The sequence below is a fragment of the Euprymna scolopes genome, chromosome 35 (assembly GCF_053919585.1).
Source record: "Euprymna scolopes isolate OS-2025 chromosome 35, ASM5391958v1, whole genome shotgun sequence".
NCBI lineage: Eukaryota > Metazoa > Mollusca > Cephalopoda > Sepiida > Sepiolidae > Euprymna > Euprymna scolopes.
Window position 1 is genome coordinate 67,141,386 of NC_136516.1, and position 18,372 is coordinate 67,159,757.

At 32.9% G+C, this 18,372-nt stretch overlaps 1 protein-coding gene across 1 annotated transcript in view; it reads left to right on the forward strand.

Annotated features, from left to right (window-relative positions):
• LOC145259891 (BAI1-associated protein 3-like) overlaps window positions 1-18,372 on the forward strand; it is a 2,054,292-nt gene that overhangs the window by 1,858,973 nt on the left and 176,947 nt on the right. Inside the window, exon 15 of the mRNA XM_080117785.1 lies at window positions 16,809-16,899. Coding sequence (XP_079973911.1) covers window positions 16,809-16,899 — 91 coding nt within the window. The remainder of the gene's footprint in view (window positions 1-16,808; window positions 16,900-18,372) is intronic.

The following is an 18,372-nucleotide window of genomic DNA, read 5'->3' on the forward strand; positions in this document are numbered from 1 at the left end:
AGGTTGTTGTTGTTGTTGTTGTTGTCATTGGACGTTACAGTGACGCGTGCGTTAGCAGGTGATTAAGAGGCGTTTTTTTTGTGTCAAGTCGCGCACCTCGGTGAAGATCATATAAATCGTGCACCTCGGTGAAGGTGAAGGTCATATTTACCACATCCGAGATTATTAGGACAATTCGTTGACACCTACACAAACACAAAAATCTCGCAATTATTATTGTCTCGTTCACCGTTGGAGAGGCTTTTGAAAGAAAAAAAAATATGCATAGGCAAGTAATTTACTGACGTAATTCTACAATTTTATGTGAATATTTTAAGTTTTATATTCAGATAAACAGCAAACGTAAATACTGACGAAGCATATTTTTGTATCTTTTGACGAATAGTCTTCCTGGGTATTATCAAGTATTATGTGTGTGGCATCCGTCAGTCGAAACGACTATGGACCAGCGCCGTATTAAGATGTTGCCTGTATGCATCCTTTTGTGTGACTGTAGAGACCAATTCTTGATTTTCATAGTCTACCACAGCCTTGACATACGAAGGTTGTTATGCAATTTGCCGCTTCGTCCGGCTGTTCCGCCTGTACACTCGCTCTTCTCCTAGCTCTCCTTGCAGCGTTTTCAACATGGAGGGTCCTCTCGCTGATGATAATCCCCTGGCGTATCATTTTCTTCCAGGCAGTTCTGTCAGCTGCAGAGGCTTCCCATGTATTCATGTCCACCGACAGAGCCTTCATGTCACGCTTGCAGACATCCCTGTAGCGAAGATGGGGTCGCCCCCTCTTTCTTGAGCCTGAGGCAAGCTCGCAATAGAGAAGGTCTTTAGGGATGCGCCCATCACCCATCCTGCGCACATGGCCCAGCCAGCGAAGACGTCGCTCACGCAGTAGGGAGTAAATGGATGGGATGCCTGCTCTCTGCAGAACATCGGTATTACTCACTCTGTCCTGCCATGTGATACAAAGTATCCTACGTATACACCTCATATGGAAGACCTGGAGTTTCCTCTCTTGTGTTGAGTATGTAGTCCAGGATTCACTCCCATACAGCAGAACACTGAGAATGCACGCTCTGTAGACGGTCATCTTGGTGGAGGTGGTAAGGTGCCTGTTTTCCCAGACTCTTTTAGTTAGTTTAGAGAGGGTTGTGGATGCCTTTCCAATCCTTTTGTTTAGCTCCACGTCCAATGAGAGGGTGTCTGAAGCAGTAGAGCCTAGATATTGAAACTGGCGTACGACCTCTAGTGGTGTGCCTTGGATTGTGATGCTGGGTGAGGAGGCGGTTGCTTGTCCCATGACTTGGGTTTCTTCTGGCTGATGGTGAGACCGAACAGGCTTCAAGCATTAGCAAACCTGTCCATCAGTCTTTGAAGACCATCTTCCTGATGCGATGCTATAGCTGCATCATCGGCAAACAGCATGTCTCTTATCCGAACTGTCCTGGTCTTTGTCCTGGAGCGGAGTCTGGCGATGTTGAAGAGACCACCATCTGACCTGGAGTGCAAGCAGATACCATCCGTTGTGTTCTTGAAAGCATGCTTCAGGAGTAGGGAGAAGAAGATGCCGAAGAGTGTTGGGGCCAACACACAACCCTGTTTGACACCATTCCTCACCACGAACTCAGCAGACATGCCACCGTTAAATTGCACAGTGCTCCTCATGCCATCATGAAAGGATCTTATGATGCTGAGGAGTTTTGGTGGGCATCCGATCAGTGGGAGAATTTTGAATAGTCCATCTCTGCTCACAAGATCGAATGCCTTGGTCAGGTCTATGAAGGAAACATACAGAGGCTGGTTTTGCTCTCTGCACTTCTCTTGCAGTTGGCGTAGGGAGAAGATCATATCGATTGTTGATCTCTCTGAACGAAAGCCGCATTGAGATTCTGGGTAGATTCGGTCGGACAGAAAGTGTAGTCGCAGTAATACTATACGTGCGAATAACTTGCCAACGAAACTCAACAGTGAGATACCACGGTAGTTGTTGCAGTCACCGCGGTCCCCTTTGTGTTTGTAGAGAGTGATGATATTTACGTCTCTCATGCCCTGAGGCACTGAGCCTTCTCTCCAACACTGTATCAGAAGACTATGGAGGGGCTCAAGCAGGCTAGCCTTTCCACTTTTTAAGACCTCTGCTGGAATATAGTCCTTTCCTGAGGCTTTTCCTGATGGCAGTCTGTCTATTGCCCAGGATAGTTCTTCTATGGAAGGCTCCTCATCGAGCTCATGCATCAGCGGTAGACGATCAATGGCATCCAGGGCGGACTGATGTATCATGTTTTCCCTGGAGTAAAGCTCGGAGTAGTGTTCAACCCACCTGTCTAGCTGTTTAACTCTGTCTAGTATGGGTTCACCCGATTTAGACTTCAGTGAAGCAGTTTTGTTAATTATGGGTCCTGTAGCTCTCCTGATCCCGTTATGCATATTTTTTTATATTTCCTGTATCAGCTGCATGCTGGATAGACTTGGAGAGCTCCATCCAGTAGTTGTTTGCAGCTTCTCTTACAGCCTTTTGAACTGCTTTTTTGGAAAGCCTTAGTGCAGCCAGCGATGTAGGAGATGAGTTGGCCTTGTATGAGAGCAAGGACAAACGCTTTGCCTCAATCAGAGGGTTGAGGGTAGCAGAGTTGGCATCATACCAGTCATTTCGTTTGCTACCTGTCCTCCTCCCAAAGACTTTAAGAGCTTTAGAGTGGATGGCATTTTTCAGTGTTTCCCACTGTTCAGATGCAGTCCGGGTGTTATCTCCTTTGAAGGTGGAGGTTAACATCTCGTTGAATTTCGCATTGCGATCTGAGTGTGTGGTCTTGCTAACATCAATACGGGCAACACCCTCCTGTTTAGTGTGGAAGAAATCTTTGGGTTGAAATTTGACTCTACTGCATATTAGGGAATGATCAGTATCACAATCAGCACTGTGGTAGGCTCTAGACATCAGAAAATGTTTGAGGTACCTTCGTCTAGTAATGATTAGATCGAGCTGGTGCCAACGCCCTGATCTGGGATGTCTCCAGGACACTCTGTGATACGGTCTGGCAGCAAAGAATGTGTTGGTAATGCAGAGGTCATGGTAGGCACAGTTCTAGAAGGTGCTGGCCGTTACCATTGCATTTGCCCACTCCAAAGTTACCAAGGCAACTCGGCCATGCATCGTTGTCGCCACCCACACGTGCATTAAAGTCCCCAAGTATAATCAGGTCTTCATTTTGTGGAAATGCCTTGATGGTGCTATCCAGCTGTGTGTAGAAGTGCTCCTTGATGTCGTCAGGCGCTGCGAGTGTTGGGGCGTACACACATAATAGATTAATTTTTCCATCTGTGGTGTTCAGTCGTAGTGAGATTAGGCGCTCAGTAGCTGAATCAGAGAGTTGTACGTTCTGAAGCAGTGAGTTTCTGACTGCGAAACCAACACCGTGTTCCCGGACCTCCTCTTCCTGTTTTCCTTGCCAGAAGAAGGTATAGTCCGATTCCTTTAGGCATCCGGTGTCAGCTAAGCGTGTTTCTTGGAGTGCAGCAATGTCTACTTTGAGTCTCGATAGCTCATTGTTGATGATGGCAGTTTTTCGAATATCGGAGATGTTGCGTATGTCGGTAGATAGGCCAATCGTCATAGTACGAACATTCCAGCACCCTAGCCTGAGTGTTGGGTTCTTTGCACCAAACAAAACCAAAAGAAACATGTATTATATGTAATATATATATATATGTGTGTGTGTGTGTGTGTGTGTGTGTGTGTGTGTGTGTGTGTGTGTGTGTGTGTGTGTGTATTTTGTCAGCAAGTTATTATTCAATCACGTCTGATTGAACACGACAAAGTTCTTTTTTCCGATTTTGTTGCGATTTTGTGGGATATCTTTTTAATTCGATGAGCAGTCTTTTTTTTTATTTCGGCCGGCATATCGTATATTATGGCGCCCAAAGTTGTTGTTCAGCCATATTCTTTTCACGCCCTTTCTATCAGTACATTCGATCGTCGTTAAGAGCGATTGTTCTTGTCGTTTTCTTTTTTTATTGAGACTTGGTGTATTTATAGTTTTTATTATTATTATTATTATTATTATTATTATTATTATTATTATTATTATTATTATTATTGGTTATAAAGGTAGGTGCAGGATGGGTAGAGGCTAATTATTTTTTTTTATTTTGCTTTTCTTATTTTATATTTTATTTATTTAGTTTCTTGTTAATTATTGAATACAGTTAATATATTTGTCCCGGTATTAAATGAGATCCGGTTAATAAGGAGCTGTAATTTTTTATTATTATGGTTTTTAGTAATTTTGGTTTTCTAATGCAATTTTAAGGTATCGTATTTTAGTATATCTAGTTAAGATATTTCTAATGTCGGACGACGGTAGGTTTTAATCATGGAATGTTAGATATTGTTTTATGGCGCTATTGTCAGCTAGGTTAGTCGTCGGGAGAGTGTTGTTGTGGTGTGGTCTATGTATGCGTTGTATGTGTTTTTTTAGAGTGGATTCGGTGCCATTCTTCGAACGGGGGAAATAAATTCATACATTACATTAGTTTGGTTTAGTGCGGTGTTAGTATTACTGTTTTAAATTATTAAAAAATTATAAAAAATTATTTAAAATTTAGTATAATATATTATTAGTTTAATATTTTTGTTGTGATCAGTGGGTCCGGTGTATCTTTTAATTAGGTTTGTTATTATTTTTCGTCTGTTTTGTAAATGTATAGTTGGTTTTTATAGTATACTTTGATGAAGTCATTGATATAGTATACTTTGATGGAGTCATTTTTGTTAGGTTTATGTTTTTATTGTGGATTGAGTTTAAACAGAGTTTTATGTGCTTATCGACAATTTTATTGGGAAAATCATTGTTTATTGGGGTTTGTTTTATGTTTGTTAATTCTTTGTAAAATATTTGTCGGGTTGATGTTATATTGTATGAGCGGTGAATCAAATTTTTATAAGGGTAGTTTTATATTTTTCTGGACATTCGCTGCGGTAATTATAGAGTATTGCATTATTGTTGGTAGGTTTTCTGTGTGTTGGGGTTATGTATTTAATGAGGTTGCTTGAATCTACTAATACATCGAGAAAAGGTATTTTGTTATTCATGTTTGGTTCGTTTATAAACTTGAGGACGGAGTTTGTTTCTATGTTTAGTTGTACTTTTTTAATGTCGTGAACGGATTCGGTTGCGATGAATATACCGTCGATAGATCGGGCATAGATAGTGGGTTTATTTTTGGGATCTGAGATAATTTTGTGTTCTCCGCTACCAATACTGCACTTACCTTTATATTTATAACCAATAAAAAATAACTATAAATACACCATTTCTCAATAAAGACAAAGAAAAGGACAACAACAACAATCGCTCTTGGCGACGATATGTATATATATGTATATATTGCATATATATATATATATATATATATATATATATATATATATATATATATATATATATATATGCATATATATGCGTGTATATACAGGGTGTATATATAGAGTGGAACAATAAAATTGTCGACCTAGAAAGGACGACATGATTCCATTTCAGTTTGACCAAAAATCAGTTTTCGTTTTTGTTGCAGACAATCTACTAGTTGGCCAGTTGTGTACAAATCCCAAGAGCGATAGGAACTTTCTATCACATCACAATGTTCAACGAGCGAGATCGGAGATGCGCCGCTGTGCAACTAATGCCCTCTACGGAACCAAATTATGACAACAAAACTATTGCCAGCACCCTCAAAATGAATCGCTGGATTGTCACGAATAACAGTGAAGTGTCCTGGGTGATGAAAACAGTTTCCGGCCACGGTTATGGTCTTTAGTGTGGTTTCAAGTGAGGGTCACATCATGCCACCTCACATCTTCGAAGTCGGCTTGAAAGTCAACACGAAAGTGTTCCTGAGTGTGCTGAAGAGTGTGCTGATGTAATCAAGTGGCCGCTGGCAGACACTGGATGTGGCAACAGAACTCGGTGCCGGCCCACACGTCCAATGAGATCCAGGCTTGACTTCAGAAAGAGTGCTACGACTTTATACCCTTCTCTTACTGCCCCCTTTCTCTCCCAACCTGAACTTGCTGGATTACTTCGTTTGGTCATACGTCGAGAACATCACCAACATGACCTCCCACAGCACCAATGCCAGCCTGATCACCGCCATCAGCCGAGTATTCGCCAAGCTCTCGCTGATCTTGTGGAAAAGACATGCTTCCAGTTCCGGACCTGTGTCGAGGCAGTGATTGAGAGGCGGCTACATTGAATAGCTGTTAGTTCTACGAAATAATTAAGTTACTTGAATTGATTTTTTCAATAAATTTTTTTGTTTCAATCTTGCTCGGTCTAAAAAAGGATTACCTGTTAATTTGAAACTTCAAAACGAGATAACAACAAGAAAATGGTGTCAAATAAACGTCAGCTATTGACTAATAACAATTTAACCTTGTGAAGAATTAATATGAAGTGAAGAATTAATATGAATTTTATTGGTTAGTTAGCATGACTAAACAATATTTATACGTAGAAACAATTGCTAATATAGGTTCTGCTTAATTATTCTGGCGATTTACTGCTAGAATGAAAGATTGATACTTCTGTATGGATTAATTGCCACAAATATATTTTATACTTACTCTCTCTCTCTCTCTCTCTCTCTCTCTCTCTCTCTCTCTCTCTCTCTCTCTCTCTCTCTCTATCTATCTATCTATCTATCTATCTATCTATCTCTATCTTTAGTTATCTCTCTATATATATATATATATCTCATATATATATATATATGTGTGTATATATATATATATATATATATATATATATATATATATATATATTTCTTTTTACATCATGTTAACTAAGGACACGAGAAAAAATGCTCAAAATATACCGTACATGATAGATTTTATAATTTTATTTTACTATATTTGGACATTATCTTATTGTATCTATATTTAAAGTCGACCCTTAAAATATCTGATATGAAAAATCTCCAGCTATCCAGAGTTTAATCAAAAATATTACGGAGGTTTTAACATATAATTTTAATCTACATAAGAAAGATAGCTTCCAGCGTACACTTCAGAGACTATAGCAACTAAAAATGAGGAGGATCTACCCCAGATTTTCCATACTCAAAGGATTATCTCTGAGGACCAAAAATACCTTACAATAAATTGGAATCTACCACAGTGTGGATTTATTCAATAAACTCAAACTCTGACCACAGTATACCACCCTATACAAAGATTGCAACAATACTATAAATTCATATCCTTTCATTATATCAATTCTTATTTCATCCATTTTCTTTATCTATGTCCTCTAAAAATATGTAATTAATGTTTAAATATATTTTCTTTGTATGTGCTAAATAATATTATTATTTCGAATTATATCTAATATTTGCTTATGATTTTTCCTCTGAGGAGATGAACCTACATCGAAAATCTATGGGTTAAGGGAAAAAATCTGCATTGTATTCTTTATTCAAACAATAAATTTATGTTCTGAAAAATCATGTTTATCTGAATGTAATTTAAACAAAAAAAGTATAAATTATATGTATATATATTATTTTATGTATCTACATAAATATAAATACGCACGAACACACATACACAGACACACACACAGACGCACATATATATATATATATATATATATATATATATATATATATATATATATATATTACAATAGAAAAATCCGAATATGAAAAGTAATATGGTTAAGCTTAAACATGGAAAAGTAAAGAACTAGTTAATACTGGAAAAAAGGACAAGGTATTCTAGTAAAAAAATATATAAATTTATAACTTAAAATATTGCAGCATTAAGAATTGATTATATAATGTTATAAATTGAATTTTTAAAAATTCTTATGCTGCAGTATTTTAAGTTATAAATTTATTATATTTTTTATTAGAATATATTGTCCTTTACTTTTCCATGTTTAAGCTTATCCATTTTGCTTTTCATGCTCGCAGTTTTTCTATTGTAATCTATTGTTTTTTCCAGGCTTCCAATAAATTCATATGTTCTTTGTTTAATTGCAGTCTTATTTTTTTGCCCCCATAAACACATATGTAATAACAATGTCCGGTACTCGTATGCTTTTAAAAAAATCCCCCAATTATCTCCATTTTATGCTTTCATTCGCTGAAGCGACGTGATTGCTATGGAAACTAGTCATAAAAAGTGTCGCCCACCTCCTTGTATATTCTTACGATTTTGAACACCAGAAAATTCATCATAACTTTTGTTTTACTGAACGAAAAATTAAAAAAAGAATTCACAATATAGATGAAATGGTGATCTATAAACTGTAATAATTGTTTGAAATTTGGTCGAAAAATGAGTGAGCGGTGAAGCTTTAAAGCAGTTCTAAATGACTAAAACTGCCACTTAACCATATATTCAAACACTACTGTGTTTGAATGATATATATATATATATATATATATATATATATATATATATATATATATATATTATATATATATATATATATATATATATATATATATATATATATATATATATATATATATATATATATATATATATATATATGGCGTTGTATTACTCCACCGGAACTTAAAAATTTCCAGGTTAGTATCTGCATCTTCAGTCGTCGTCAAAAATGCATCTAGGAGAAGGAAAACTCTGATGTAAAAACTGTCTGCTTTGTGTTGTATTGTCAGAAGTGTTTCTGAATTTGTGGATGGTTAAACACAAAGCACTATAAACAAATCATTCGTCTGGATTTCGGACAACTGAGTTGCCTAAAGCTCATACGTCGAGACCCGACGGGCGAGTCTCTCTGTATTTCTGTCTCTGTCTGTCTGTCTCTCTCTCTCTCCTCTCTCTCTCTCTCTGTCTCTCTCTATTTATCTATTTATCTATCTATCTGAAGGACAGATCAAAATGAAATCAAATAAGCGTCCGTTGTGTTCTAATAAAAGAAGGTAGTTGGAGACAAATACAAATTTATATGCAAATTCATGATTGCAAATAAAATTTTAGAAAAGAACTTTTTTTAATGTGTGATTCCCTTTCAACAGAACAAAGTATCGAAAACATTATTTTATGGGGATACTTTTGTTCTCATTCCAATGTTTTTTTCGAGTTTAATTATTTTAAAAGATAGGCATACCACAACGGATTAACAAAAGAACAGTACATCTTGAATTGTAATTACATTTCTGAAAGATCATTATTTTGCTGATATCGTCACAGAATTTAGTCTCTATAACTTTGTCGCTTTAAAAATTTCAAAGATAAATTACAAAACTCATAATATAGTGTTCTTGTAATAGGGTTTGGCACATTATTTTATGGCTCACACACACACGTACACTCACAAACACACAGGTATATATATATATATATATATATATATATATATATATATATATATATATATATATATATATATGCATATTTGTGTGTGGGGGGTGAAATCATACAAACATCAGAAGCTATACGTGGATTAATCTACGTTTCGATGATGTTAATCGTTTTGTCAAAAATTCAACAAAATGATTAACATCGTCGAAACGTTGATTAATCCGCGTAGGGATTTTTTTATTTATATAATCATCATAATTTAAGCAACCCCCACCCCCACCCTAGGTGTTGGGAAGTAAAAGCAAAAATTGCACAAGATATTAGAAAAGAAAAAGGAAATAGAAAAGTATTTATCAGTGGACAATGAAACTGAGTATTTGCAATGGGTTTTACGACAGAGTCCGGTTGGCGACGATTGGGAGCAGTTTATGGCAACAGTAAGTTAGAAGTTGGATTTTATGACAGTTTAGAGCTGGACGCATTTGAACATAGATCGTGGCTTGGGCAAAGTCAGGAGAGCCTTAAGAGATCGAGTGACCTTAGCGTGGAAAGGATTTATGGTGACACACACACCCAGTGTTAACCCGACTTATATGTAAAGCATAGGATGCTTCGTTTTCTTTTGTTTCTCTTGTTTGATTTGATTTTTATACTTGTGAGTCTGTGTACTTCCCTCGAGAACCACCAATGTGAGAAACTATGACGAGACGGCCATGGGCAGATAAGCAGAAAAGACGAAGTGAAATGTCGTCGGGTGACGCATGGTGTCACATCTTTTCACTTATAATAGCTCTACATATTAATTTATCAATTTAAAAAAAAATATATTGTTTTTAGTTCAATACATTTGAACTTAATTGATCAATATGTATATGTATATTACTTGTATTGTTTTTGAATGGGAATTAACAAATTTTCCACCCTTTCATCCTTTTATTGGCATGGTAACCGATGAAATCGCACATTTTTTAATCGAATCGATTGAATGCTTGGTCTAGTAAGGGACCTCCGCAGCGTACCGGGAACAAGCTTCACATACCTCTCCGCAGTGACTTAATCCAAAATACATTGTAGTTTATATTGCACTGTAGAGAATCTACTGTGACTTTATAAAATTATCTGTAAATAATGGCTTCATTCAAAATATAAATCCAAAAGTCAAGTATCATAGTTCAGTTGTGCTCTAATCATTTCGAACGCGTTTCGAACTTATCAAAGAACTGTTTATTTTATTAATTATATTTACATAATCATTTGAATTAAAGTGCAACGTACAAAATTATAGTAGAATGGTTCAATTGTGCTCTAAACATAAACATTCATTCCCAACTCCTGTCTTATAGAAAAATCTATAGTTGATTTTATAGGTTGGACCTTTCTTCTTTCGCAGTAATAAAACTTATCAAATTCACTTGTAGGCTTATTTAAAAGTGTTAACTCTTGTCAAAATTGGACTTCCTTCTTTAATTGGATTTTTTCAATTATTGATTTTGGATACTTATCAGACGAATTCCGATACAAAACCTACGTAAGAATATTCCCATGCGTGTGAAATTACAAAAAAAATACAGCCCAGCGGTTTCCGAGTCCATAGGGAATAAATACACAAACACACAAAGTTCTTTATATAATAGAAAATAGATAGCTTGTTGAGTACATATGTTGATACATGTTTCACCAATAATCAGAAGTGTCTTCGGCGGAAAGAGAAGTAACATGTCGTATATCGTACGATTTTTATCATTATCTACTAGTCAAGTCTTATAGTGTAGTTATACAAGTTACATTGAAAATTTATTCGAGGTTTTAATAGCAAAGTGATTGTGGATTTATATGTATGCATTTATCTATAAATTCTTGTTTTGTACTTGATAAGTGCATTAAGTTTTATAATTTAGTATTTTTCTTTAAAGTTCTGCTAATTTTTTTAATACATTTTTCGTAAAATTAAAAAAAGTTATGCTAGTTTTTTTATAGATTCTTTTTAAAATCAAAAAAAGTTATGCTAATTTTTTTTATAGATTCTTTTTAAAATTAAAAAAGTTATGCTAATTTTTTTTATAGATTCTTTTTAAAATTAAAAAAAGTTATGCTAGTTTTTTTTATAAATTCTTTTTAAAATTAAAAAAGTTATGCTAATTTTTTTATAGATTCTTTTTAAAATTAAAAAAGTTATGCTAGTTTTTTTTATAGATTCTTTTTAAAATTAAAAAAAGTTATGCTAATTTTTTTTATAGATTCTTTTTAAAATTAAAAAAAGCTAGTTTTTTTATAGATTCTTTTTAAAATTAAAAAAGTTATGCTAGTTTTTTATAGATTCTTTTTAAAATTAAAAAAAGTTATGCTAATTTTTTTTATAGATTCTTTTTAAAATTAAAAAAAGCTAGTTTTTTTTATAGATTCTTTTTAAAATTAAAAAAGTTATGCTAGTTTTTTATAGATTCTTTTTAAAATTAAAAAAAGTTATGCTAATTTTTTTTATAGATTCTTTTTAAAATTAAAAAAGTTATGCTAATTTTTTTATAGATTCTTTTTAAAATTAAAAAAGTTATGCTAGTTTTTTTTTATAGATTCTTTTTAAAATTAAAAAAAGTTATGCTAGGAGAAGACTATTTTTTTTATAGATTCTTTTTAAAATTAAAAAAGTTATGCTAGTTTTTTTTATAGATTCTTTTTAAAATTAAAAAAAGTTATGCTTATTTTTTTATAGATTCTTTTTAAAATTAAAAAAAGTTATGCTTGTTTTTTTTATAGATTCTTTTTAAAATTAAAAAAAGTTATGCTAGTTTCTGTTCATGGAAAGAAGTTGTAAAATCATCTTATCCGAAAGTCAGTTCAGTTCGTTGAAACAAAACTTTGTTATTGTTTGTTTAGGATTGAATGAATATAGAACCATTTACCAGGAATCCTACTGGTTAAGCGGAGAAATTTGGGGCTTATATACAAATATAAGCAAAGAAATAATTAATTTAACTTTTTTAACGAAACAAATTTAATTGTTTTTGATAGACATATAAGGGAAATGATTTTTAATTAAACAAAAAATAAAACGAATAAAACATATAATTAAAAAACAAAACAAAAAAACGACGAATTTAAAACGAACCGTGCTGAAATAATAACCTTACTATTTAGAAAACCATTCCTAACATGGGGAGATAGAGGTGTTTTGTAACTATTCTATAACTACATCTTACAATTTAATAAAACATATCTTAAAACTTTAATTGAACTTGATAATACTCGTTAAAAATTCTTTTTTTAACCTTTTAAAGCTAAAAAGAAATAATTTAAACTTAAAATTCAACACACAACACATTGTTTTTCTCTGAATATTTTTAACATAAATTATAAAGGAACAGATGTCAATTATTATCATATCTTTTTTTTATTTTAAAAAGAATCTATAAAAAAAACTTAGTCTTCTCCTAGCATAACCTTTTTATAATTTTAAAAAGAATCTATAAAAAAACTAGCATAACTTTTTTTAATCTTAAAAAGAATCTATAAAAAACTTAGTCCTCTCCTAGCATAACTTTTTTTAATTTTAAAAAGAATCTATAAAAATATTAGCATAACTTTTTTAATTTTAAAAAGAATCTATTAAAAAAATAGCATAACTTTTTTTAATTTAAAAAGAATCTATAAAACAAATTAACATAACCTTTTTTAATTTTAAAAAGAATCTATAAAAAAAACTTAGTCTTCTCCTAGCATACCTTTTTTTTTAATTTTAAAAAGAATCTATAAAAAAAACTTAGTCTTCTCCTAGCATAACTTTTTTTTAATTTTAAAAAGAATCTATAAAAAAAACTAGCATAACTTACTTTTAAGAATGTATCATTCAATCTCTTATATTTTTATACGAATTTATAATTTGAAAATTATATTAAACTGAAGAAATTAACATACGTATGATCAGTAACAATTATTCAAACAAAATACATATGTTCGATGTTGTTGACTTACATTTCTGCAGCAACCCGACGACCCCAGAAGGATAAGGTACACATTTATGTCATTTTTTTTTCAATTATTCCTTTCAATGTTTTTAGCTACCATTAAAATGTTATATATATATTCATTGAATGATTAGAATTGAATTAATATTTTCATTTCAATAAAATATAAGATTTCAAAACAAAAATTACACATTTGAACAAGGGCACTTTCTAATTATTATAGTAGTTTTTTTACTTGCAAAACAGAAAACATTGAAAAAATATAGAAAATGTTTATCTAGATATTCCATTTTTTACTGAGCTAAATTATAAAAATATTGACTTTCAAATTCTATTTTAAAAAACTTTAGTTTTTTTATAAAATAAAACACATTGTTTCATTAATTAAGATTTAAAGAAATATTTCTTCTCAATTTAAACATTTTAGTTGAGTTTTGTCTCATTAATTAAACAAATATTTATTTTTATAGATATCTAACCTATTTTTATTGTTAGATATAGTATGGTATTAATTTATTATTGTTAGATATAGTATGGTATTAATTTATTAAAAAAAATTTGTCCAACATCAGGAAATAATTAAGTTTTTATTATCTCCTACAATTTAGCTATCTGATTTATTCAAAGAGAAATAGAGAGTTTTCGTTTTCCAACCAGTTTGAAATAAGTCGTACACCATCCACTATGACTAAGCAGTTTCTATTGCTATATACCTAGAAGATAGAGCTATTGCGCTGACATAGTGATATGAAACAAAGAAAAAAACGCAACCTTAGTAGAAAGTGGCCCCAATTATGCAGGAGTAAACAAAGCTGAAAAGGAAATTAACAAAATATCAAGATCTTATGTACAACATGAAAAGAAACTGGAATCTTAAGAAGATCTCCATTATTCCAGTAATTATAAGAGCAACTCATGAAAAAGAATTTTTTTAAAACTACCTGGCAAATATACTCTGTGAACGAAGGGATAAAAACCTCGCTCTTAAAGAGATGCTTAGAATCTTAAAAGTATCTCTTGGTTAGAATGTTTAAAATAATACTTGAAGGTCTGACATCCCCAGCTAAAATCAAATAAAAAAATTGAAAAAAATGTATACAGAATTAGAGGAAAAGTTAAATAAATGTGTGTTATATTGATACCCTGTTTAATTTCTTAAGCCATTGATTGTAAGATGAAAAACAATGGAAATAATGTTATCTTTCCTCGGTTTATTTTTAATTTTAAATACATTACAAAAATAAACATCTTAGGCCACATAAACAAAAAAAGTGAAATATTTTGCTCTGAATTCATTTCAAGTCATTAACATAAATTCCACATCCCAGCACAAAATTTTCCTAACTTGACTTTAACTTTCCGGTAGAATCTACCAAATCACTATCATTACAATGGAAGATAAAACAAGTGCAGTAAGAGAACGGCAAAAATGAAGGCGTCAGCAGCTACGAACTGAAGGAAGGGATAATATCAGATTTCAAAGGAGAAACATAAGACAACAAATAAATAACATAACTGAAGACGGTATACAAATTTATTTGGAAAATGAAAGAGCCAGATAACAGGAAAAAAGAAACAATATGAATGAAATAGGAAGATTAAATATCCCGTATTATTTTATAAGCGACGTGAATGTCATTTGTTCATTTTGTAGAACACTTGGATTTCTACAAGAAGCATTGAATTGTTACTTGAAGGCAATGACACAGATCTGACCAGAGAGCTGAAAGGAATATGGAAGATAAATAAAATAAAAATAATACCTATAATAGTAGGAGCACTATGAATAATCCCGAAAAACTTTGAAAAATGGGAGAAATTGGAATCGAAGGAATGACTGGAAAAATACAACGAGCAAAAATAATGGAAATAGATTTTTAACTTAAAATGGCGAAGTTTTATTTGAAAAATTCATTAAGAAAACAAACAGATATGGTTATTTGATTTGCTGTTATCGCTCGCAATAAAACTTTTTTTTACTGAACTTCTTGATATTAACCGTGAAATGTAAAAATAAAATTAAATAAAATTAAAATTAAGTCACGTTTGATTAGCTATCGATTTTTTTTTTTTTTTTTTGCGTGATATTTTACATTTTTATTAGCTCGTATTACGGTGAACGTTTTAGAATTTATTCATAATATGCACTTTCGAAATTACGTCGAATAAACGAGCGAGAAAAGGCGATAAAGAAGAAAATGTTTTATTTCAATCGTGACAGATGTTCAAAATTGAAGAATTTTTCTTTCTGTGTTTTTTAGATGAGGATTGATGAGTTGCATTATTCGACCCTCATTGACAGGAGTAAAAATCATAGACGAAGAAGAACAATGGCAAATAAGACGTCTCACAAAAGCATCACATATGTTAGGCGATAATAGACTCGAAGTAGACCTGGTATAGAAAGTTAATAAAATAATGCATTTATAATTGAAAATAGACTAGAACAGCATTAAAGAATATATCTTTTTCTTTCATTTTACTACTGTCGAAGTTCTGAGAAATCAAGGGGGCTCCTTCCTAAGCATTAACACTTGATGGTACATGCATATTCGATTATTCCATTAAAGTTCTTTTCTCATCTCAAACACTGAGTTATAAAGAAGTTAAGAACACATTTTTCCTTTTCCCAATTGACCGTTTAAGTATTTTATAGTATATCTTTTTTATAGTCCCTTGGTCTTACTGGATTCCAGGACAAGAATTCATCTATTTTGGTGAAGTATCCAACTTGACATAGCATCATTTCGAGAAGGAGCACCATTTCTCCTAAGAGCCAGTTGGGTTAGCCATAGCGAGGAGATCTTATTTGGGCTGCAAATACTATATATATATATATATATGAAGATTGATGGGGAGGGGGGAGAAAAAATAAATAGACACGGAAAAATTCGACTAAAATAAAATAAAAAATAAATATAATGAAGAATGAAGGCTACTATTTTCTTAGATTAAAATATGAACTCCGTTCGAAATTCGGTACAGATTTCTGAGTCCAACAAAACTGTCGAAACGTTGTGAGAACATCATTCAAAATGAGTCATCGAAATAATTAAAAAAAATCAAAATATAAATTTTATTCATTTTTCGACAATTTGTTGCGTGATGAGATATGCTTCTATGCAGTTGTAGGAGATCACCTCTCAATCTATCCTTACGTAAGATACAGTCGGAAGAGTACCAGGTCTATGAAAAGAAAACTCAAATGATGTATGTCTTTTTCAGAGTATACCAGCATTGCTTCCGATCGTCTTGGATATCTCCTTTTTGTACCGGATTAAAGAAATACATATCGAGATTGGGTAACACTTGCTTCACCGTGAACTCCTCGAATGAGAGGAGGACACTCATGCTACTTGGTTTCTATCTCAGCAGAAGAGATGGATGAATCCTACAAACCTAAACAATGTTGACATGATTTTAAAGTGAAATTAAACAAAATATTTAATGTTATCATTCTGACTGTGAACTTTTGCCTTTCTTAAATGGCTTTGTTTCTTTTTTTTATGATTTCAGATGCCTTTCCAAGATTTATGGCATGCCAGCATTTAAACAGTTATGCCCCTTTGCCAAAGACCTTTACTCTCAGATCGTGTCCTCCATTAAGGTACGCTGGAATTAATTTAAGACTATTTTCTAAATATTTATCTTTTTGCAATTTTATTTTATTTGTTTTTGATTTGATCTGTCAAAATTGACCAGTGGCTGGTGGGTGCAGTTCACAATGAATTGTTCAGGGCAATCTTTTTGGGCAAGTCTTATCCAATTGCGTCCAAGGCCTCGTTGCAAAGAGTAGCCCCAATTTGTTGCAAATCTCTTCATCGGGTTCTTGGTGCCGATCTACAACTACACAGTCTGTATCAATCAGCAGACCGTAGTTAGAGCAAAGTGGCTGGCCTACTTCTTCGACCTATGGGTCAAGCCAACCGTGTCCCACACCTTAGTCGCTGTTCTAGTTTCCGCCTGTTGCCATTCGTTGTTGGTCCATTGGGAAATTTCATTGTACTAATAAAATTGCAATTTTAATTTATTTTTTCTAGACTTTTTTTCTCCCAAAATTAAAATTTATATTGACTATGTTTGAATTGATCTGCCCTCTAGCCTTTTCATTGCTTATTATTAATTTACGGTGATGAGTTTTTGGTATTTAAATATAATTGCTGTTAGTTATTTGTCTATTACAACTAAACTGCAAAGTAAAATTTATTTGATATATTTGATTATGCTATTTTATTTAAATCACATACAAATATCTGTTTCGACGTATACTAAAAGTTAAGCAACGCTGAATCTGGTCAGTTTGGGAGTGGGAAATGCTGTAAAATCGCTTTCTCCTATACCATGGTGAAAAGTATTGATCTGTCTATCCTCACTCAAGGTAAAATATTAAACTAGCCTAGTATTTCAAGCTTTGACAGTGTACTGCGTCTATAAAAAGAAAACTCTGGAATAATTTCAGTCGTTCTCTGCTTATACCAGCATTGCTTGCGATCGTCTCAGATATCTACATTTTACTAGACTTTAGAAATGCTCATTGTAGATTGCGCAACACATATTTCGCTGTGAACTCCTCGAAGCACTGGAAATGTTTCTGGGAAGTATTCGATTTATCTCAAGATAGTAATAAATGAATATATATGTTAGGAATTTGAAAGTAAATATCACATACTGATGGAAAACTTTTATTAACGTCATTTTGTTGCAGGCCGTTCGAGCGAGCGTTTGATGACGATCGGTAGAAACTCAGCCAATGTCCTCGTCCATCTCTCGTCCTTCCTTAGAGCAAAGTAGTCCCCCATCTTTTCCACCTGTGAGTCGAGTCAACCGCTTCGCCACACTGGTTGCCGCTCTCAGCTGGTTGTTGTTTACTTAGACCGCCTATTGGGCAACATATATTGCTGACTCGTAACACGGAAAATAAATTATTAAAATTTGAAGTTCAGAGAAATGTATCAGAATAACATTTTTCGGTGATATATTTCTAATTCTTAAAACTTAACTCTTTTGTTTTAGTTTTCGTCCATAAAAACTGAAAATAAAAGTATTTTGTATATCAACATTACATAAAGGCATTTCTGAA